Genomic DNA, 24,303 nt, shown 5'->3' on the forward strand with positions numbered 1-24,303 from the left:
TGGCTATGCAGCGTTTTGCTCTACAATGAATGTTACGCAGAAAGTAAATGTATAGTGAAACTTTCTTTTACTAACACAATACGCCTATTAATACCTTTCTTTTCTGATACAGTCTTTTCTGTGTCCTGACTAGACAACTTTGCTATGCAGAACTCAACTTTTACGACTTGGGGTATAAGCCCGGCCTACCCGTGAAGCTAAAGCTGGCCATACACTGAGCGAATTTTAGCCAGTTCTTTATGAGCGGGCCAAAATTCTCTTAGTGAGTGGCCCTGTTGGCAGCCTTCCACCCGATGACCTTCGACACATTCTGTGACACTAAGTCATGTTAATACTGGGTAGAGCACAGCTACCTGTTTTAATGTCTTAGGAACCATTGTATGAATTTTTTACCCCACTGCTTCTATTTATTGCTGGAAGAAGGCTGGCCCTGCATTAATTCAGTTAAACTAATGCTGTCATAAACATGGTCATTCCAAACTGAAAATTTGTTAATGACCAGTAGATCCAGGCAGCTGAAGTTGTATGCAAATCTTACCTTTCCTTGTAAAAGTTGAGCTTGGCCCAGTTCATGCAATTTTCAGAGCCTCCTTTTTCTTAAATGTGACGGGTGGTGTCACCCACTAATAGGGAAGATTATGGGGGGAATTTATCATTGCAATTGTGAGTGTCTGAACTCGCATATGGTCGCATGGGATATATTTGCACCAGATATATGTTGCTAGTGTAATGTTGTTCATAAATGAGATTAAATAGACTCCAGGAAAGAAGACACGCAACACCAGGCAAAAAGATTAACTGTCGCTTCTTGAAGAAGTGGTCGTGGGGACTTCTTAAGTAGTGATTGTTTTGTTAGGTGGTACTCCAGTTTCAAACAGCCGCAGGACAAGTGCAGATGTAAACAGTTGCAAACTTTCGCAAAACACGCGCCACATGGGCACAACTTTCGGGGGAAACAGTGCAAGCTCTGGTCAAAACAGGCGCACATATTAAAAAGGAGCGGCTAAACAGATTTGCACATAAAATTTTTTTTATCTAAGAGGCTAAAACAGTTGCAATTGCTTTGATAAATTCCCTCATGTGACTCTTTAGAGTGGACAAGGGAACCTCAACCTTTATAGTAAAAACTAAGACTAGTATATAACTTCAGCTGCTTATATCTCTGTATCTACAGACCATTTTCACATGTGGGTTTCACAGAATGGATAGTCAGTAATCATGTGGTTAACTAGTAGTTACTAGTAGTAACTATGCTATACTGTACAGACTGGTGCTAAAAATGTAAACAAAGCAATATTTACATTAACCTGGGTCTGTGAGAGCAGCTCTTAAGGCCTGGTTAACACCAAGGCGTTTTCAGTTTTGCACTTTTGTGCAATTTTTTCAATGCTTTGTTGCTTTTAAAAACGCACGTTTCTCCCTGGATAGAGATATCTATTGGGACCAAACCTGTGCAGCATCCACCTGAGAAAATTGTGTTTTCGTACGCGCGACACAATGCTAAGGTGTGAACAGTCACCATCGACTTGCATGTAATATATGTTTTGTTCGTTTTCACGTGTAAAAACGCTCAGGTGTGATCCAGGCCTAAAGCCCAGGAAAAGGCAGAAATAAAGAGGTTACAATGATGCTTGATGACCCCAGAAATACAGTATTGAAAGAGCTCCTCTATAGAAAAAGTGCAGTGAATCGAAAACAAGCGAAGGCAGTATGCTTTACAATTACTCCTCACAATACAACATTGAACTAAAACATATCTTCATTTCTAGAAAATGCATAAATTATAATTACTCAGAGGTAATCATTCTCTATGTCAATGAACAAAGCAGACACAAGACTATTACACTGGGAGGGTTGCTTAGGTGACCTGCATGTACAGAGGGTTCTCATTATACATTTGCACTGATTTGAAATAAGATGCCAGATTGGTCACTCTGTTTAAATTACATGGCACGGCTGGAAATAACATGAGTCATGTAGGCACACTGGGATTGGTGGAGTTATGATATTACACAGGCTAGAAAAAAAATTCTCCTGTACATAGCGCTATGTTCTAGCCTACGGATATGTATTACTGTCCATCCAGCCCTGAGATTTCTACAGCTCTGCCACACCCTGTAGCGTGTATGGCAAGGGAGGAGACCTGGTTTTCTTCTGAGGCAGTAGAGTTACACTTTTAGGTCCTTCCCCTGTGACTGTACAATGGAAGGAGAAGTGGTACCCTGATAAGCTCATCTCTCCGCCATTTTGCTCTGTGCTCCTATCAACAGTTCATTCTCTTGCATAAACTGCATCACAACTGATTGGATCCTTGTGTCTGCTTCTCCCTTCCCCTGAGCTCTGCTTTAGAGGAACTGCAATAATATGTGTCTAATATTTGCCTCAAGTCCAGCTTTAAATGATAGGAAATCTGGAGTACACATTTCTCCAGAAGTTAAAATGTCTGCAGAACACACACATGCTTACACATGGCTCTGTGTCAGGTCTAGGTGTCCCTCTGACATACACTCTGCACACGTACAGGATGAGGCTAGGAGTGAACATTTCTTTTCTCGATTATTGTTAATCTTTTGTTTTTATTTTGTGCATATATATATATATACTCGTTGGGCCACGAGATGACTTCGTTGGGCCGCCTCGTGACTCCACAAAGGTGACTGTTGAAAGGTGATGCGAGGAATCTGACACTGCACTGTTGCCCTTCTGTTGTCTTGTACCAGTCTTGCCACTCTTCGCTCTGCCCTTACATTGACTAGTCGCTTACGGCCACAATTCGCACGTTCAGACCCAGATTTTCGGCTGACAGTCCAGTCTTTAAATACTTTACCAACAGCTGCTCTTGAAAAGTGAGGAAAATAATAATTTGACCCCCTGCAGATTTTGTAACTTTGCCCACTTACAGAGAAATGAAAAGTCTATACTTTTTTTATAATAGGTGTATTTTAAATGATAGAGACAGAATATCAACCAAAAATCCAGAACAAAAACACATGATACAAATGTTATAAATTGAGTTGCAGTTCAGTGAGTAAAATAAGTATTTGATCCCCTACCAACCAACTATAATTCTATATAAGGTCTATATATATTGTAATCTGTATATATTGTATTCCTTTCCACTTTTCGAACTGGCCATTTACTGACTTTCATCTCTTCATGTCGCTCATATGTTTTTATGAATGATAAAAAAAAGAAAAAAAGGAAAGTAAAATTTATTTGTGATATTTAAGGACGGCATTTAAAAAAATGTCATCAAATACGGCTGAATAGAATATTTTAAACATGGTTTATAGCAACATGGCCTTTTCAGTTCTTGTTTTGCTGTCGCTAATTCCAAGCCATTAATAAACAGCTCCCTTTGGACTGAAGAACCAATAGCTCCAGTATTCTTACATTAATACTCCGGAGAAGTGTAAAACATGAGATTTCAGTTAGATGTGAGAGCCTCCCCCCCCAGAGGACCTCTGCATGACATATTTACTTCAAGTGGTTGCACGATTGTCGAGCGATTATGGTCATTTTCTGATTGTTTAAATACCAGGTCCCTTAGCTAATGCTTTAGCTCCCTGAACATTCGAAAATGCTCTCACAAGCTTTTAGAGGAGGCAGCATTACCTGCCCCGCTGTTACTTGAAGAACGACTGACCACAGTTCACTGCCAACAGCCAGTTCAGATAAACAGAATGGAACAAGACATTTCTAGAGGAAAATGTTGAAAGCTTCCATTAGACTGTACCAGGGGTATAAACGAAAGACGGCTTAAGTCTACGCTCAAGATGGCTACATGGATTCTCATTTTCTTCTAAACTACAGCATGCCTCAACATTTACCTTAAAAGTAATTATTATCATATTTAATAAAAGCAAGAACACATGTCCAAAGTTCACAAAATACCACAGGGAGAATTCTGACAAAGCTGCAGTCAATGAATGGAGTCCTTTTCCTAACCAAGAGTACAGATTCATATAACACTGATGAGTGAGCCCACTGCAGTTATTATAATAACAAATGGTCAGCAATGCATCTCCTTTATTGGGCACGGTAATATATAATCTACTCCCTCCCACACACCTTTTTTATGCTTTACAAAGTAGAACATATTAAAAATGATCGTTTCAATTTCTTGGCCAATAGGACTTTTTGCTAATTATTTTATCTGCAATACAAATATGCTCTAAGCATTTATGTAACCCACAAAAGTGCTATTCTGAACTGTAGAAAAGATCAGCATTGCCTACTTCTCATATGTTCTAATGATTCCAAGTGAACAAAAAGATTACTAATAGGTGCATATATAAGGCCACTATGCTTATTATTATATTATTATTATTCTTGGCATTTATATAGCTACGACAATTTACATCAGTACATTCGCATCAGTCCCTGCCCTCAAGGAGCTTACAATCTAAGGCTGGGTTCACACCTAGGCGTACCGAATATGCGCGTTTTTACCGCGATTCGTGGTAAAAAAATGCACGACAAATGCGCGTTTCTGAGGGCTATCCGGCTGCATCCTAATGGATACGCGTGGCAAATACGCCCCAAAGAAGCTCCAGTACTTCTTTGGGCGTAGGGCGATTTGCAGCGCGTTCCTACGCGCTGTAAAACGCCCAGGTGGGAACCATGCCCATAGGCAAATATTGGTTTTCACATGTTGAGCGTTTTACAGCGCGTAGGAACGCCCAGGTGTGAACTAGGCCTAAGGTCCCTATCTCACATGCATACATACGAGGGCCAATTTAGACAGGAGCCAATTAACCTTCCAGCATGTCTCTGGAGTGTGGGAGGAAACCGGAGTATCCGGAGAAAACCCACGTAAGCACAGGGAGAACATGCAAACTCCTTCTAGATAGTGACCTGGCTAGGAATCGAACCAGGGACCTCCAGTGCTACAAGACAGAAGTGCTGCCCACTACGCCACTGTGCTGCCCTATCAAAAATAGGAAGTCACAGTAAAGCTGGACATACACGGTGTGAATTTCAGCCAGTTCTTGAAGAAACGGTTGAAATTTGCTTGGTGGCTGGCCCTGTTGGCACTCTTCTGACCGACCTACGTCAATCAGAAAATCACAGGAGCTGGTTGGAAAATCTTTGAGCAAACACTGACGACAGCCAATCAGCTGCCTTCACTGTTTGGGTATTGTGACAGCAGCACACCCGCCACTGTAAGAACACAATAGCCCAGCAGGAGTATTGTCCATCTACAATGTTTAGCATGGATGGAGGAATCTCTTGTTTTTTCCAGCCCGCAGTTTGAACAAAAACATATAAAAGTGTATGGCCAGCTTTAGTTATGGCCATTACATAGATTATCAATAAGAAATTCCAGTGCACTAACTTTCCCTGTGTCGGACACCTCATCCCAATTATGTAAATTAGCCATTATGACAGAAAGTTTGCATGAGTTATAATGGCTCTCTTTGTACAAAATGCTTGGAAAATGTTCTGCAAGAAAATCTCTTGTACTGTATCTTCTTATCTGTTAGTAATATGACATCTTAATGTAAACATTTAATAAAAAGGTAGTAATCTAGAATGAGCTATACAGCTGTTAGACATAGGCTGGATAATATAGCTTTATTTACATGCTGTCTTTTCAGGCATTGTTATAGGAGGCATACTTTGAAAAGTCTGCATGTCATGAAACCATATAAAATGTAGGGGGGGGGGGAATTACCGGGGACCTGGCTATAAAGATTTCATGCTTACTTCTGTAATATACTTCATTTTAAGCTCAGTATGTTTTCAGTTCAGTATGAGTCTACCAGTGTACAGACAGAAAGTCAGACAAGTCAGTCAAAGCGCTTCCTTAATTGCTTATAGTAAATTGTGTATTTCTGTTAAAACAAAAAAGTTAAATAAAAAAATAAATCCAGGATTGTTTTTTAAAGTATGTCTAAAGTGTTTAAAGTGTGTATTTTCATGTAAAAACAAATTTAAAAAAAGGTGTAAATGTAACACCAAGTGTGCACTGAATGCTAAACCATGCAATATATTGAGAGTAGGGACATTTTATCTTTCTAGAATAGCAAGCATGAGTCAGGAGGAAAAGACACAGTGGCTTTGGGTGCTTGGTAAAAGTAATGAAGATTGACCGGCTCAAGTGGTGATGGAACTGAACTTTCAATGGTACTCATCTAGGAGAAACATACATGGGAGGTCAATTGGCAGCATGTAAAGTGTATTTCCACTTTTTGCACTCAAATTTGAAATCTGCTAGCACAGTACAGACAGGGTTAACAAGAGTTAACAAGGGAGGAGCTAGGTAGGATTTCTAAGCAAGTAAAAAGAACCAGAAAATGTAAGCAGCATTTTTTTTAATGATAGGCAATGTGAACGGGAACATGTAACAAATTTAAAGTAGGTGTTATCTCAATCTGCCTGCAAAAGTGAAAGTATATTTCAATGGGGACATTTCAGCAACTTTTCAAGTCTGCCTAAATAAACTCCAGATATATCGCAATATCCAGCAACAGAATCATTTTCCAAAAGCCATATGATAGTAAATATTTACAATCAACCCAGTCTAGAATGAACAGGAGGCCTCTGTACTGAACTGCTTCCAGTTCATTCATAGTGAACAGATAGTAAATATTTACTATGTCCACAATCGTGAATGAACAGGAAGTGATGTATAGCACTTCCTGTTTATTCATAACGGGGGCATAGTAATCACTATGTACTCAGTTATTTACAAACGCTGACCAATCAGTACTGGTTGCTCAGTGTTTGAGCTCCGCTCTCCATCCTGACTGATCCGACCCCTTCAAGCTGTCACTGTAGCCGAGCTCTCCTCCCTGCACCGCTCCACTCAGCCCCCGACAAGTCTTCTTCCCCTGCACTGCCCCACTCGGTCTCCTGACAGCCTCTCTCCTCCCTGTTGGGCGCAGGCAGAACTGGATCGGCTGTGTCCCCTCTAATCCCTGCTGACACAGGTGGGGGGACGCAGCATTGGAGGGGACGCAGAGAGAAGCTTGTAGCTGGCACCCCGCGGGGAGGAGAGAAGCAACGCATTTTTGGCCTTTTTTTGCAAAAATCAGCATTTTGCCCATAGTACCATTTTTGGCTGAAATAATTAGGCGGCAGAAATTTCGGTGCATCACTAATGAGTACAGTACCCTGTCACACAGTTAAAGTGACAGTCTTCTCTGTGTTGTATTGTTTGTATTAGGTGAGAGTGATGATCAGTATACAGAACAGCAAGCTAGGAATTGTATTGGTTGTAGGTATTAAGGCTTAATACCTACAACCAATACAATTCCTTGTTACATTTTCTAAAATAAGGAAGAAAAAAAAAATCACACCTGCAGGGAACAGCTAAAATAAAAGCTAAAAAACCTTTAATGCAGTTTTCACCAAATGGATTTTGTAAATCATAATACATTTGGCCTTGGATTCTATATAATCAATAAAAGATTCAAGTTCAATCTCCCTCAATTCTGTATAGTTTCACTTTGGATACAGATTGACCAAAAGTCAAATGAGCTTAAGAGATTTTTAAAATATATTATTCTGGCTCTTGAAAGATTCAAGTCGTTTCAAACATTTAACTATTTTTGGCCAAAAAAAGGTAAAGAAAGACTAAAAAATTCATAAGATCTGTTTCACAAATTACCAGCTCAACCAGAAGAGCATATAATAAAAATGACAAAAGATTTGTTCTTATAGCTGATAAAAAATTGATGCCAAAGCATTCAAGTAAAGTTACTTTCTGTGTTCTGATTTAATGAATCATTTGAGCAGTATCTGACAGAGTGACACAGATGTAGGGCTCGTTGAAGCCTGCGCTAATACCTACTAGTACAGCCTTTCTTGGGACAGTGAATATAGAACAATGTGTCAGACTGAAGCAATATCAAAATATATTAAGTGTAGTGCCAGGGAGGCTACAATGTTGGTCCACAACGTTCCTTGACCTGTGAATGTCTCGTAAGTACTTTCCTGCCCTAGAGGCTCAAATGACTCATCAAACCCACAACAAGAGGAAAAGCAGCAGTTACATTTACAGAAAATTACTGTAATTCCAGATATGTATCTTGTTTGTGGAATTTTGGGAAGATCCTATTTTTAATTCACTGATTGAAATATTCTTGGAAAAACAAACATTTTAAATGTACACTATAAACGGCAAATAACATTTCATACACTGTCTACCTAATGTTTCTCAATTCTTGTTCTCAGACAAAATATATAAAAAGTTACCTTCTGCATAGAGATAAAATGTACCGTTGATAAATATTAATTATCTTAATAAACTGTAAGTTATGCTTTGTAATCATTATATCATTATGTACACTACACTTTCAATTGAGAACATGGACATTTATTAAAGCATAACGAAACACAAACATAAAATGTAATATATTGCAGCTTACCAGAACTTAGCTGTGGTGGCTGCATTAGTTTTATTTTCTTTTTTAATTCATTCTTTTTGATTGATTTTTCAAAGCATAGTACAATACAAATGGCACTTCTTATCCAGTTCAGTTAGTACAAAGCAGTATCGTTGAGTCAGAGTACCATGTAAAACAAAAACACCAACAGGGGGAAGACATCGACTCGCATAGAGAAAAGGAAAGGGGGGGGGGGAGAGACAAGACCTTGCTCTAGGTCCATAGGTACAGTTGCATAGCCATCAAAGACATTCGTTATTTACATTCTCAATCCTAGATATCTCTTGTAAAGAGTAGAGTAAGAATCATTGGCCGTATGCATTAATTCCTCCAATAATCTATTCAACTTTGCAAAACCAATCCTGCATGGAGGGCACTTGGGCGGATCTCCAATATCTTGGTATGAGAGATTTGGCCGTGTTCAATAGGAAAGGGACTATCGATTTCTTGTACGATCGTGGTGAGTCTGTTGTGAGGTGGAACAAACACACCCAGGGGTCTAGTGGGAGTTGTTCGCCACATATGTGTTGAATGACCTGTGACCAATATGGTTTTATTAGTGGGCAAATGTGGGCAAAGGAACCTGGATTCCCACAGTTTTCTTTTCTTAAGGCCTTTTTCCTCTTTATTTTCACCTGGTAATCCTGCAAATAGCACACTTCCTGTCCCTTCCTGTCTTCTCTCATTTCTCCATTGTACTTACTGGGAAGCCATGGTTGTCAGAAAGACTGGACTTCAAACATGCCTGCCTTTGTTGATCTTCATCACATGATGGATTTATGGTGCTAGTAGTTTACATAAGAAAGTACGTTTGCGGTTTTTTTCAGCTTCCAGGAAGTGACAAGGACACTGAATTTCTGATTAACAAGTATCTTCTATACTTGCTGGAAAGTTGAAAACAAATGCAGCCATCACATCCAAGGAGCGGCAAGCTGCAATCTACTACATTTTTGTTCTGGGGTTTAGACACACTTTAAGCCACTGCAAAGCACATGAACAAAGTGCAAAGGTGTTACATTCTAGCAACAAATAGGATTTCAGCTTCCTATAGTCTGTATAATGAAAGATGATATGTTAACATATGTAACCGCCAGTACTGTGCAAAACAACAGAGCCCCCAATTAGCTCAGAGTTCTGACCCTCCTTCTCCCTGTCTGAATGCGGTCGGGGCAAGTTACAAGAAGCTGATATGAAGTCAGAATTGGATACTTAGGCTAGTTATATGTGGAATTTTTTTTTTTTTAAATACAAAGTTGGATTCAATTACGTGGTTATGTTTATTAGCTGCTTGGAGTTTAGTTTTTAACTTTAGCTGACTTATAATTGTAAAACAAGGTTACCTGCAGAATGACATAAGTTAGAAATTATTTAACGCATCACCTTTAACTGCATTACACCCATAATCTGTGTGTGTATAGATACATTTTTTCTTTATACTTTTGATAAACTGGCAGTCTGGTTTTCTTTAAGAATGTTTAATACAGTAGGAAGGAAAATACTCACGCAGACAGAAGAACAATGGCAATGATAGACCATTCTGGAGTAGTGTGATTGATGTTTTTGTTTGAAAATCTGAAATACAGAAAAAAAAAAATAGAAATATTGTCAACAACTATTTTTATAATATTAGATAATAGGGCTGGTAATGATGAAAATTTTCGTGTTCGATTAATTGAAATTTTTTTAATCGATTAAATTAATTATAGCGCACATACAGATCCAACTACATTGGCCTATACACATACAGCACAGCAATGAAGTAATAAATGCGTCCCGTCGGCGATGCAGTGAAGTCACAGACATCAATGTCACCGGGCTCCTCCCCCCTTCCCTTCGTTAGCCAACGAAGCCACTTGGAGGAGGAGTACGGTGACGTCGATGTCTGTGACTTCACTGCATCGCCGACGGGACTCCCAGAAGCCGGCGGAGAGGTGAGTGTTTTCATTAGCGATCAAAATAATGTTAATCGATCAAAAAGTTTAACGATTAATCGAGAAATTAATCTTTAATTTCCACAGCCCTATTAGATAATTTAAATTAGATATTGCATGGATCACGTATAAAAATATACAAATTCCAACAAATATAAAAAGTCCCCAGCATCCACAATACCAGTATACACCCTTACAAATGCTTTGCAGTTATGTATATGTAAATGGCACACACGGATACAAGTTGAACAAGGATCAGGGGAAGGTACGCAGAGAACCAGAGAGCAGGAAGTCCAGCAGAAGAGTACATAGGTTTCATAATAAAGCATGTGGATTGCCGAATAACAGAAAGAAAAAACTGGGGGAGGAAGACTGAGGAGGAGTGCATCGAGAGCCAAGGAGCAGAAGTATTAGGGGAAGGAGTCCATGGAAGACCAATGGTGTAGGAGGACTGGAGGAAGAAGCACACACGTGCCTATTTATAAATGTCTTTACACAATTTTCACAAAGGATTTCCACATTTCCCCAATGGCATCCAATTAGAAAAATGTATGAATCTTGGGTGAAGGATGTGTGAATCTTCTGTGAAAACATTTATAAATAGACGCCATGGAGTCTACTTATAGACTCCATAAACAACAGCGACAAATAAACAAAAGGGATCAGGGAGCCTTCAGCCAATTGTTCTGCATTGCCAACTCTCTACCTGTAATTAAGAAAGCAATAATGTTGTGAATTATGTGACTAGCAGACCAGGACCTTGTACAACTTCCATCTCAGTCTACGGCCCCAATCACACGTAGCGATATATCGCGCGATTTCCACCGCGATATCACGCATTTTTGCCACGCGATATCGCGAGAAGTCGCCGGCTAATGATATTCAATGGAGCTGTCTTAGCTCCATGTCGCTCGTCGCGGTCGCAAGTTGCTTCTACAGGACCCTTTTTTCGGCGGATTTTGCTTTTTTCTAATGGAGCCCGACGGAGAAGGTTGCGCTACCGTCGCTGGAACGTCGCTCCGAAAGTCACGCTATCCCGGCCGCTGCAAAAGGTATGTCGCTACGTGTGAATGGGGCCTACAGGTTCTGTGATGAACTGCACAACGCATTTAACCTCAGCTGGCAACACCACTTTTGCAATTTTCAACCTTTTTTTTTCTATTAGCAACTGCAGCTTTTAGAGTTTGTAAAAGACCCCCCAAACCATATATTTTCTGAAAGAGCAGGCCCGGTAGAATAAAAAGATGCTACTACTAAATTTGTGGGTCCTGTGATAATTGCACAAATGTTTGTCAAATCAATAATAAACCGATAAAAATACACAATGAAATGGATAAAACACTAAAATTGGTATCAGTGCACAGAAAAAAAATACTGTTCCCGACTAAATCTAAAAGATAAAACTGTATTCAGTTAATAAATAACAAATACTAGTAAATTGCACCTTTTTGCGAAATGGTAAAAAATGGAAGTAACACAAAACTGTAAATCCGCGACTTATGTTAAAAATCGTTTGTGCACTGTGTTAGTGTGTGTGTTGTCATAAACTGATACAGGCGTACATTTAATCGCTACACTGCGTATCACAACACATGGCAATGCGTCACAACACTTTGCCATGCACTGCCACACAAGTAAATTAATGTTATTTTAAAAAGATTTAAAATATATATATATTTTTTTTAAATTAAGAATTGTGATGCATTTTAACAACGCACCACAGTGCATGTGCATGGCGTACACCACAATATGGTGCGCATGTATGTTATCTCTGTGTGTAGGGGAGGGGGGGGGTTGTGTTTTATTTTTTTTAACTGTCCTTTTTGAAAATAGGAAAATAAATTTTAGGACACAGAGTCTCTCTTTTTCTGCAGCCTCTGTTCTGAATGAATGGAAAGCACTCAGTACAGAAGCTTCCCATTCATTCACAAACTGGTGATAGTAAATATTTTGCTATCATCCAGTTATTATGTAAAGCAGTTCCTTTTCATTCATAACTGGGGACACACAGTACTATGTGTTCCCTGCCAGCCATTTCTCCCGGATCCCTGCTACCTCAGCCCATACAGGCGGGGAGAGCAGCAGAGATCTAAGGAGAAATAGATCCCAGCCTGGATCGGCTCCAGGCGGGGAGTAGAGGTTGTAGATGACGGTAGCTGCGGTGCCGGCGGGGGATTTTTTAGTTAATAGCTGTCATCAGCTGCTTTTTATTATTTTACAGAGGACTGTCAGGGGGTCGCTAAAGCGACCATGAGCTTACATCAGAATGGCAAATGCCACCGGCGTATGGCATGCTTATGTGGCCAGATGCAAGCACTTGTGTTCTGCCGTATTCCATACGTCGGTGGCAGTGAAAGGGTTAAAGGATATCTAAAAGACAAATTTAATATGTTGCAGTTTTCCATTCCTTAGACGTGAAGGCTGCATTTGTTTTCATTTTACAGGCTAGGAACATTTTCGCAAGTACAGAAAATACATGTGTATTTTACCAGAAATGCCATGTCCCTGCCACTTGAGTGGACTGAAAGCACAAACAATGTTATCTTCTCTAAACTACTAAACCATCTACCTCCAAGTGATATTGATTTGCCCAGGCACACATTTTAAATGCCAAGAAGGGTATGTATATATATATTTTTTACATAGAGATGTGTTGAATCTGCATGTTTTAAGTATAGCTACTATAGTACTTCAGGGCTATTCAGCTGTCCTCCAGGAGGTTCCCTGCTAGTTTGCAACAATTTAGAGACAATTCTCCTTATGAAGGCATTTAGGAATGAAAAATCTACTAGGATAATAAATCTGTCAATATATGCACTAGAAATCAGGGATGCCACAGTTTAAAAGATGCTGATGATGAGACCAAATTGAATAATGTCCCCCATAATAGTGAAATAAAATACATAGGTCTGTACTTACAGAAACTACAATGGGTCATTACAGCAAGTACACAGCACTTCTATAAACACCATAAACTAGAAAAACATAATTTCTATTATTTAAAAAATACACAAAGGTGTGATTGTAGCTTTCTAAAAAAACAAACAGACCACAAAATAAAGATAAACGTATTTGTCAAAATCAATCAGATTCTGAAATTCAGTTTAACTGACATAGGAAAGCTTGTGTTGGAAATAATCCTCAGTATTGTGATATTGGAGCTACAGTCAGACTGCGCTCATGGGACAATGATGTACACCCACTAGAGTGTGGTTTAAGTGGAAGCGACAGCTCCAACACGTCTGGGGAAAGCCATCGCACATGGCTAAGGACAGAACGAGGAGGTATTGATTGAAGCATGGGGAGGCTATATTCTTGTACATAAACAGAGGAAGGTGCAGATATTTGTGTCTAATAACTCCAAGTCAATGTTCATATTGATTGCCAAACTCCCAACACTGGTCACTGCCATTAATATGCTATTTAAAAAGGAGCTAGACACAAGTGACTTATTGAACTGTTGTAATAGAGACAGGCATGCTTTTAGCAGAGGTGACTAGGCTTTTTTGGCAGGCGTTCTAACTACCCAACATGAGCAGAATGTGAACAGAGAGAAAAAGTTAACAAAAATTGTTCCAAATTTTTTTTTTAACTTAACCTTCTGTTTCAGTTTACTACAATTTTTTTTTTCTTGTCAATAATTTATCTGCATTACAAGCAATACAGAGCAGATCTAGCATCGGATTTACCTAGTATAGGTAAAGAATATTTGTGACATTGTTCTATGTTCCTTGAAAATTTGGAGCTTGATGCATTATTCAATGAATGCTCTACTATATGATAGCAGGGTAATTGAAGAAACAATAGAGCTTGACAGCAAGGGCATGTCATTTAGGTTCTCATGGGCTGTCTGCTCCGTAAACATTTGCGGATGCCAGTTATACTCTGGACCTGAATGACAGTTCTCTTATGTCATTCTATTTTCAGAGTGACATTACACTATTACTGTAACATTACCACAGACTTAAAATGTACCTTTAGTATAGTTATCCTTTAGAATAGGAGTCACACCATTTCCCCATGTAATGTCTGCCAGCCAGGCTCTACTTTTTTCTCTGTCAATTCCTACGGAAAGGCCATCAACTATCGACAACCTTTCCATAGGAATGAATGAAGATTCTTTCTGTGTGAAAAAAATCACCCCACAGCCTAGATACCCTCACATACCAGTAAGTTCGCTGTTATTTTTCAGGAGGATTTTCAGAGTACTGTTTAGGCACAATTACCATTTTTAAATGTTCTCTATTAACGCCGGTGGCAGCGGACCTCTCTAAGTAGACTCCCAGCTACTGTTGCAGCCAGGAGTCTGTTTACATGTGCAAAGTAGACTGCTGGTTTTACATTGGAAATGATGCGGGCAGCTGTACAGTCACCCGAACACTTCTACGGTCTCTGAAATGTGCGACTTTCACCTCCATTGTGTTTCCCGCGCTCCTCCTGCGGGCTTGGGATTGGCATTTCTGGTGTCTGGAGGGAGAGCAGTGGATATCCAGTTCATCCATTCCATGAACCCAGAAGCAACGATGATTTTGACACTTCCAGTTTCTGAGCATTCATTTCCCACTGATCAAGCACAATCTGTAAAGGTGACATTAGGGATAAAGAAAGTTTTAAAGTCCCCTCTACCCCATACACGCACATACTAATGCAAATGCACGCTGGGTGTGCCTGCGTACGAAAACGACGATTGTAATACACCATGCTGGAGTGAGAGCAATAGTTCTAGGGTCATTATTCCCTTAATTGATGACCTGTAAAAGATTTTAAATTGTCACCTTCAAACAATTTGGGGTACCTTTGTTTTTTGCAATATCACAGGGACATGCATGTGTTTAGTATTTTTTTTACCTAGCACAACATCATCTTTTGAATTTCACAAAAAGGTAAATTAACTTAAGTGTATTTTTTAAGGAAAATTTGGGTTTAAAAAAAAGTTGCACTAATATCATGCAACATAATACATTTGCAACTGACAACATTTTATTCTACAGGGTCTCTGCTTTCAGAAAATGTATTGTTATAGGAAGTTTAAGAAATCTTCAGGCCTAAAATGTGCATTTTAACATGTGTGCAATTTTTTTTTTGCAAAAACAGCTCTGGCAGTGAAAGGTTTAAATAGCAAATAATCACTTTTTTGGTGTTCAGTCCCACTTTAAATAAATAAAACAAACCAAGCAAGCTACAACCCTTAGACAGCCAACGTAGCAATCTACGTACATACTGTTACAGATTTTGTTTGCAAGATAGTCATAAAATAATGGTTTGCATTACAAACGATACACTAGGCATCTGTCACTCTCGTACCTGATAACTGACTTCTGTTACTGTTCTTTGCCACATCAATGCATGTTAGAAACCATATGGTATGGTATTGATTTTTACATTATAAACATTGTCACCATCTCATTCCATGACTGTACATGCCAAAAGACTCTTTAAAAGTCCAGAAAACACCCACATATACAACAAGTACTTTAAATGAAGCCGAGTGATTCTGGACAAAAGTAAACTTGAACACAAAGAAATTGTTTGTGTACATATTAAATTGGTAAATCCACTGAAAACTGCATTCGCTTTTGCCAGATGAAACAAGTGTGGTGTGACATCCTCACTAAGCTTGCAAGCCCATTTAAAGGAAACCTGTCCTGACAAGAATATGCAAGCTGCCATTGCTGACCTCCTTCTGAAAATGCTAGTTACTTGGCTGTCACGTTCACCAATTGGCTTTACTACTTTCGGAGTCACTAACCTGGAGCCAGTAGCATATTGGTCAGCAATCCAGACTTTACTTGCTGATTACTTGTTTTGGATCACTGACTCCAAACTAATAAATAGATGAAAAAGAATGAGAGTCAGGTAACTGGCATTTTCAGAAGGAAGTCTGCAATAGTAGCCTTGGTATTCCTTTTAGCTCTCCTTCAGCAGCTTGCATACCTTGGGCGTACCTCTCACCCTGCTGCTGTTCCCCAGGAGCTGCCAGCAATAAGGCTGTCAAAGTGAAAGACATGATTTGCGAAGTATAACAGCAACAGCTGCTGCACTGTACAGAACAAAGCTTTTAAACTGTTTGTAAACACTGTGTAGAAGCATCATTCAGAAATACAATGTAACCTTGTTGTTACATTGTACTTACTCTGTTTCATTCATATGCAGATCAAAAATATGACCATTGACCTGCATATAATGTCAGTTTAAAAGGAGAACTATGAGGTGAGTGCTTTTTACTTACCTCATAGTTCTAGCCGACCTGTGACAGTCACAGGTCGGCTCAGTAGATCGGGAGGTGAGTGAACACATACCGGCGTTCGCTCACCTCTCGATCCTGTCACGGCTCTCTGCCGTGACAGGGGAGGGGCTGGATTCCCCGCTCCGATCCACCAGCGCTGACTGGCGTATAAGCAACCTTACGTTTAGAAAAAACTAGGTGCACCGAAATGAAAATTTCAAAACCGAAGCGAAACCAAAATACTCTATACTGAGTGTTACTGTTCATTCATAACTTGTGGACATAGTATGTTTACCATGTCCACAATCATGAATGAACAAGAAGGGATGTAGATCACTTCACATTCATTCATAATTGAGGACACAGTAAGCATACTATGTCTTCAATTATTTACAAACACTCAGCGATCACTGACTGCTTGTACTTGCTCTCCTTCCTGACATGCTGTCACAGGAGGCTGGGCGAGGCGGTGCGGGACAAGAGCTCAGCCTCCTGTGACGGCAATGAAAGCTGTCTCCGCCCACAGCGCCGCTCTTCAGCCTGACACGCTGTCACAGGAGGCTGGGCAGGGCGGTGCGGGAGGAGAGCTCAGCCTCCTGTGACAGCAATGGCTGTCTCAGCCCACACGGCCGCTCTCCTGATCTGTGACAGTGGGGAGGAGAGACGCCGGACGGTCACAGCGCTCTCCTCCCACAGCGTAGAGCCGCCTGTGACAGTTTCTCTCCTCCCCGCTGAGACACAGAGCAGCACCCAGCGGAGAGGAGAGAAATCACGGACGCACTGCTATTTTAGCCAAAAAAATTGCACTTTCGGCATTTTGCCAAAAGTGCCATTTTCAGCCGATATGTTTCAGCGGCCGATAATATTGGTGTATCCCTAGAAACCCCCTCCCCCCCTTTAAAAAAAAAACTTTTGCTCCTATTTAATGTCTTATTAACCCTAATCAGTCCCAAATATGACACTAAAATATTTTTAGTGTCATATTTAAAAATGTGCTGGATTGCAAAAAAAAAAGCCTTCATTTCATTTATAAATAAATTTGTTATGATTTGTCACCAAATTAATCCAATTAGAAAAAATTGTGAATTGTGTGAATGTTGTATAAATCTTGTGTGAATACATTTATAAATAGCCCCTTACGTAGGGTATACATGGTGTGAATTTCGGCCAGTTCCTGATGAACCGGCTGACATCCGTACAGTGGGTGCAGCTGTCAACGCCCTTCCGTCAGGCATCCCTTGATCAGCTGATCGAAGGAGCAGGTTGGAAAATTCTCGGTTTGGGTATTCTGACAGCGGCCAGCAGCTGCTATCAGAATACAAATAAAACAGCGGGGGATTCCCCCATCCACACCCGTAAGCATAGAATGGAGGAATGTTTTATTTTATTTGTTCACCCCACAGGTTGTGTATACCTCTGTATACCCGGCTTTGGTGCCATTATAAACAGGCCAAATTTTTAAACTAAAACATATACTTTTTATTTAAAGTAACACAATTTTTTTGTAAAACTAACACTGATCAAAGTAGTAAACAGTTTTTATTTTTTTACATATTTGTGCACAAAAAATAAAATACTTTTTGCAAGACCACCAAGAGCAAGCTTTGTTTGTCCCATAAAAAAAAAACCCAAATCAGGGGTGTGGAATTTGTATCGCCCGATGCCTGGGACATGTAGTTCCGGACGCCGGGCAAGTGCTTTTTTCGCTGTTTTAGCTCTGCTACGGACAAGTAGCAGGGCCGGTTTTCTTTTCCTAAAATGAGCGCCGAGAGCGGCGCTGCGAGCAGGGGACGTGGAGCGCCGAGAGCGGATGGGCGGGGATGGAACGTGGAGCGCTGAGAGCGGGGACGGAACGTGGAGCGCTGACAGCAGGGGGCGGGGACAGAGCGTGGAGCTCTAAGAGCGTGGACAGAGCGTTGAGAGCGGAGACAGAGCGGGGGCGTGAAGTAGTGACAGGCTCTGTCACCTCCCTCAGCCTCTGTCCTCGGCGGCCGCTGCTCGTTCCTGTCACAGGAGTTCTAGCAACAGTGCCTGCTAGAACTCCTATGTTGGAGGTGACAGGTTCAATAAGTTCCTGTCAGTTCTAGCAACAGTGCCTGCTAGAACTCCTATGTTGGAGGTGACAGGTTCAATAAAGAGTACCTGTCATCTCCAAATGCTATCACAAAGGGGATTGTTAGCCCCTGTGTGATAGCAATACAGTTAAGTTTTTAAAAAAATAGTAAAAAAAAAAAGTAAAAAATAATAATTAAAAATGTAACTAAATAAAAATTAAAAAAATTAAAACCAGCCCCGCTGCCACCATCTGCATGCGAATAAATGCGCAGTGTTTTCAACTGCGATCGCGTGCAACCGCACGGGCAGGGCTGTATTGCAGCAGAAGCTGTATACAACCGCACACGATCGCACGTCCCGGGAATCCCCAAGTCTGCACCAACCCTAAAAGGTAAATTCACTTTCCCAAGTAATTTGGGAAAATGGAATTACCCACACAAATCTCCCTCCCACTATACTTACCTTTCAGCAAACGGTCCTTCCCATCCACCAGTACGGGTGTACTATCTGTACCTGTTCCATGTATTCTGAATTTCGCTCGCCAATGAGAAGCGCTTCTTACGACTGCTAAATTTGGTTTTGGTTAAAATAATTTTTTGTGTATCAGGACAAGTAGATTGTCATGAGGGACAAGTAGATTTGGCCCCCGCTTTAGTCCTTGGACAAGTAATTTTTTCAAAAATTTCCACACCCCTGGTATTATTTTATTATCTTAAGTAATGACAATGCAAAATAAACAGCAGAATTGTAAAAACTGCTCTGGTTTATAAGGGGAAACGGGTGTGAGAGCTGAAAAAGTGAAAGTCCCATAGTGAGAACTCTCAGGTTCACTTGGACAGGCAGGGCATTTTGGTCTAGCAGAATGGAGTACAGAGATAACCAAGTCGTCATGTTTGCCTCACTTGATACTACTGTACATTATTTGGTTGGGTTGTGTTTTAAATCTATTTGTGGTCCTTGTAAACCCAAAATGTTTTATTTGTTCTGTTATTAGGAGGAGAGTGACATGCATCAGCATTAAAGCCTTTTTAATAGTCCAGGGGTTATACTGGGGGAGGAAGATACAGTGTCTGTAAACCCAAGTGAAGCAAATGATTTACCTTTTAGTTTACTTTCATGGCCTGAAAAACAGACGCTCTCCGGGGAATAATGTGACATCTCCATTTTGGTAACAAAAGCGTACAGTCACGCTGGGACTTTGCTGGGAGTGAACTATAACTGTACTAAAAAGTCTTCCGAGATCTCCTTAGAGCCTTTTCTCATCTGTGCAGAGAGGACTAAAACACTGCAGCGAGTGGGATGGACGGGAAGTGTTTCTAAAGAAGTCAATGGAGGGGAAAATTTCAGCTCTGTAGCTCACCATGGTGCTCTTTATTAGTCCCCTCTGCAGGGCACAGCGACAGAAGACTGTCATCTCTCCCCGTCTCCAACACTGAGAGGGGGGAGAGGTTACCGATATCATCACGGCAGACTTTTCATGTTACAAAGTCTTGTGTTTTCTCACAGTGAGGGAAGAGGGAAAAGCTGGTTCTGGTTACCTGATTTAAACTCTTTCAGACACATCTTATCCTTCCAATTATATGTCCATTAATATATAAGTCGATGCTGTTAACTTGAAGAGACTGTCACTAAAAAAATCCCAAAAATAAATGGATATAAATTGCAGGTACTTGCATGTACCAGCACATATCTCCAGTGGCTTTAGCTGGTTCCTGTATGGCCAAATATCAGGTTGCTCTGAACAAGCCAGGTTCTGATACTTCAAGGCTGTGTCGATGCTTGCCCCATCTCCCACATTACTATTGGCCCACCAGTTTGATGGACTGCTTAACTGGCTAAAAGGACTGTGCAAAGGTGACACAAAGAGGAAGTGACAAGTGACTGTAAGAACAGTCCATTGTAGACATACAGGACCAATCAAACCTGACGCAGTGATGTTTGATTAGGGGACGTGCAGGTTAACTATGTTATAATGACAGATAAGAAATTATTAATAAAAACAAAAGCCCCTTGTAGAATCCGATCCTGACAAACGGCATATGTTGTATGCAGTATATCCATATGGACATATTAAGCCTGGGCTGATGGATGGGGAGAAACAATAGAAGTGTTTCAAACAGAAATAAATAATATGCAGACAGGAACACAATAGAAAGCGAGGTGAGGGAGGGGGTAACATGGTTGTTGCTTTATGATACAAAGGCTGTAGAAGGATCTTCTCTCTTTGGTTTACATAAGCTGTTAGACCGATGGGATGCCTGATGATACCGAGAACAACAAAGTAGTGTACTCATTTGTATCTTGAAAGGATAACCAACCAGAAGTCCATCCTATTATAATGGTAATCTCTTCACACAAATACAATGTATCCACCCTAAGGAACCAGTCACCATTTGAAGGTGGGACCGGAGGTTTTTAGTGCTTGGGAATCAAACTCATTAAGAAATGAGACTTACAGTTGCAATCAAAATGATTCAACCCACATTGCAAATCAGGTTTATTAGCAAAAGACTTTCCAGTGAACAAATCAAACAGAAGCAATTGAAATAGATCAACACAACAAATGTTTCAAGTGGTTGTACTGGAAATGCAACTGAAACTTTTAATGACTTCTGCAGTCTGAAAATTATTCAACCGCCTTCATGGCAAGCATCTTTAGTACTTAGTAGAGCACCGTTTTGCTGGTATGACCTGCAGAAAACGGGAGGCATAGGCAGACACCAGCTTCGGGGAGTGTTCCTGAGGAATCGTAGCCCATTCCTCATTAGCAATGGCCTTCAATTCAGTAAAATTCTCGGGTTTGTGTGCTGCAACCGCCTTCTAAAAAATCCCAACAGAGATTTTCTATAGGGTTTTAAGTCAGGTGACTGTGATGGCCACTGTGGAATCTTCCAGGACTTCTTTTGCAACCAAGCCTTGGTGGAATCTGAGGTTTGCTGGGGATCACTGTCCTGTTGGGAAGTCCAATGACGCCCAAGCTTCAGCTTTCTCACAGACAGCATGACGTTTTCTCCTAGGATTTCCTGATACTTCAATTAATCCATCTTGCCTTACACTCGCGGAAGGTTTCCACTGCCAGAGCATGCAAAGCAGCCCCAGAGCATCACCGAGCCACCACCATGCTTAACTGTAGACTCAAGGTGCTCTTTTCAGTGTATGCTTTATTCTTCTTCCTCCAAACATACCGCTGACCCATGGGGCCAAAAGGTTCAGTTTTGTTTTACAGCTCCACAGAACAAAATCCCAACATTTCTGTGGCTTATTTATATAATTTTGAGTATATTGGAGCTGATTGTCTTGTGGTTTTGGGTCAGTAGCGGTGGACGTCTTCTAGTTCTGGCAAAGGAACCTTCTGCGCCTTACTGTGTAAACGGAAACCGCATTGCCTGACTGTTGCCACCATGTCTTGCTGCTGGTCTGTTGCAGTCACTTTGAGAGTTTTTCTCTACCTACCTTCTCAGAAATCTGCCTCCTCAGATTCTACAATATTGAGGGGTTTGAAAAATGTTAGGACTGCAGAAGTCATTAAAAGTTGCATTTTCAGATGAATTTGGGGAAACCACTTGAAACATTTGTTGTGTTGACCTATTTCAATTGGTTTTGTGTTATTTGTTCATTTCAAGCAACTGAAGGTCTGTAAATGTTGCCAATAAACCTGATTTGCAATGGGTGTTGAATCATTTTGATTGCAATTTTTATATTTGAAGAGACAGAATCACTTTGGAACACCTTTAAAAAGTTCAGATTTGCATTTGACTAAAATCCTTAATAAATGGTTAGTATAAAAACTTTTTGGGGTCAATTTATAAATCTTCCACCCAGTCAAATGCCATTGTCCCCCTTTCACAAAAAATCACCTCAGTATGCAGCTCTGCATGCTTATATGAAATCAACTTACATTCATTAGTTAAATAAACATTTTTCTTTTACTTACATTTATTGCAATTACTGTAATTCTACTTATTGGCCCTCTTAGGCATTAGTGATGTAGCCTGTGCCTAAGAGATGCATCCTGGGAAGGTTACATAACCAGAGCATTGCTGGGAAATTTCATATCTAAGCTGCAAAATCTCACAAGATCTCAGGGAAAGGGATTTTCCCCCTGAGATGATGTGCATGGTCGCATGTCCTAGTCACATGTGCCAGAAATCCAGGAAGTAAAAGGAGATGGATTCATCTTCCCTTAGTAAAAATGGCCACTGTGGGAAGAATGGGGAGGAAAAGAAAAATAAGGTATGCAAAGAATACAAAGCCGGCAATTATCTAGAAGTATCCGTTTAGCCATTACTAAACATTTCTAAAGGTGTCTTTGTTGTCAAACATTAGGGTCACAGTTTCCACACCCCCCTTCCCCCCCCATGCTGCTTTAAGGACTTACCTTAAATGATGCCTCTTGATCAGATCATCTTCTTCCTTCCACTTGTATTCAGGAGGTGCTGCTCTCTGATCCAGCGCTGACTATTGTGTCTTCTGTGTCCCACGGTGTCTGTCCGCGTGCATGCTGCCCGGCTGCCTGCATTAACTTACACTGTGTCTCTCCTCTTCTCCTGTAGGAAGATCTCTACTGGACATGCGACTCCCTCGTGTTCCTTTACAGCTGCTCGATAATCTTCAGATGGGAGCGAGCGGCGGAGACGCAGGTAAGTAATTACCTTTTTGGTAACTTTTTAATTTTTTTAAATGTTTTTTCATATATCTACTGCCTACTAGCAGTAGATATATGCCAAACAACTAGACTTTAATTATACTTTAAGGCTGAACTTTGGATTAAGCAAATATTGCCTAATTACAAGAGGCATGTATATTCTTACTTAAATCTTGGTGTGCTTTGTGTATGTTTTCCTGATTTGTCCAGTAATCCAGTGTACAACTTTGCTTCTGTGCAGTTCCCTGTAATAAAGACTGGTTGCTGCTTATGTCTCTCCCTGTGCAGCACGACTGGTCTTAAATCCACCCCTCCTGTAGTTTTCGGCAGGCAGCCTGTAGTGGGAGGAGCCCCACAGGAAGGGTAACTTTTGATTTAAAATACTGATTTTAATCTAGGGGGAAAATAAAACAGCAGTACTACTGGAAGCTGGGGCTCTTCTCTTCCCTCCACCGTTCCGGGAGGCCTTCCAGCATCCCTACTTACAATGTAGGACTGCTGGTCTTGAATTGTACGTCATGATGTCCGAGTGCTGCGAATAATGGAGCAATGAAAAAAGGGGCTTCGGAGGACCTGTGCAGCAAGTGAGTGACCTGGAGTTCAGCTTTAATTCTGCCTTATTATATATAATAAAACTGACACAGACAGTAGAGGGTAGAGCAGTGGAAGGGACACTGTTGTAAAAGTGTAACTGAAGCTAGATTCACATGCATATGTTTTATGATGAGCAAAATGAAATAATACTTACCTAAAAGTTTTCACCAGATTGTGCAACTCCTTAGACACATCACTATATGTAATCTGAAGTGGCCCCAAAATAGCGGGAAGTCTATAGAAAAGAAAAAAGAAAAAAAATAGTTATGATTACTGTGCAGATCTTTATAGTGTTCATATCAAATCAGATGAAAACATTTTACTTGCTGCAAAACAAAGACTTTCAGCTTTCACAAAGCTACTCACACACACGGGCTGATTATTGGCTAAGGAGGACTGTTCTAAAATTATTTTCAAGATAATCATAGAATAATTTTAAGGACAACTGTATTTTAAATG

General features: G+C 40.4%; 1 protein-coding gene across 1 annotated transcript in view; it reads right to left on the reverse strand.

Annotated features, from left to right (window-relative positions):
• Positions 1-24,303, reverse strand: part of RPAP2 (RNA polymerase II associated protein 2) — a 68,443-nt gene that overhangs the window by 16,231 nt on the left and 27,909 nt on the right. Inside the window, exons 10-11 of the mRNA XM_018565077.1 lie at positions 23,999-24,079; positions 9,897-9,965 (exon numbers count right to left, since the gene is read on the reverse strand). Coding sequence (XP_018420579.1) covers positions 9,897-9,965; positions 23,999-24,079 — 150 coding nt within the window. The remainder of the gene's footprint in view (positions 1-9,896; positions 9,966-23,998; positions 24,080-24,303) is intronic.

Source organism: Nanorana parkeri, unplaced genomic scaffold, assembly GCF_000935625.1.
Source record: "Nanorana parkeri isolate BGI_ZX_2015 unplaced genomic scaffold, ASM93562v1 scaffold811, whole genome shotgun sequence".
Classification (NCBI taxonomy): Eukaryota; Metazoa; Chordata; class Amphibia; order Anura; family Dicroglossidae; genus Nanorana; species Nanorana parkeri.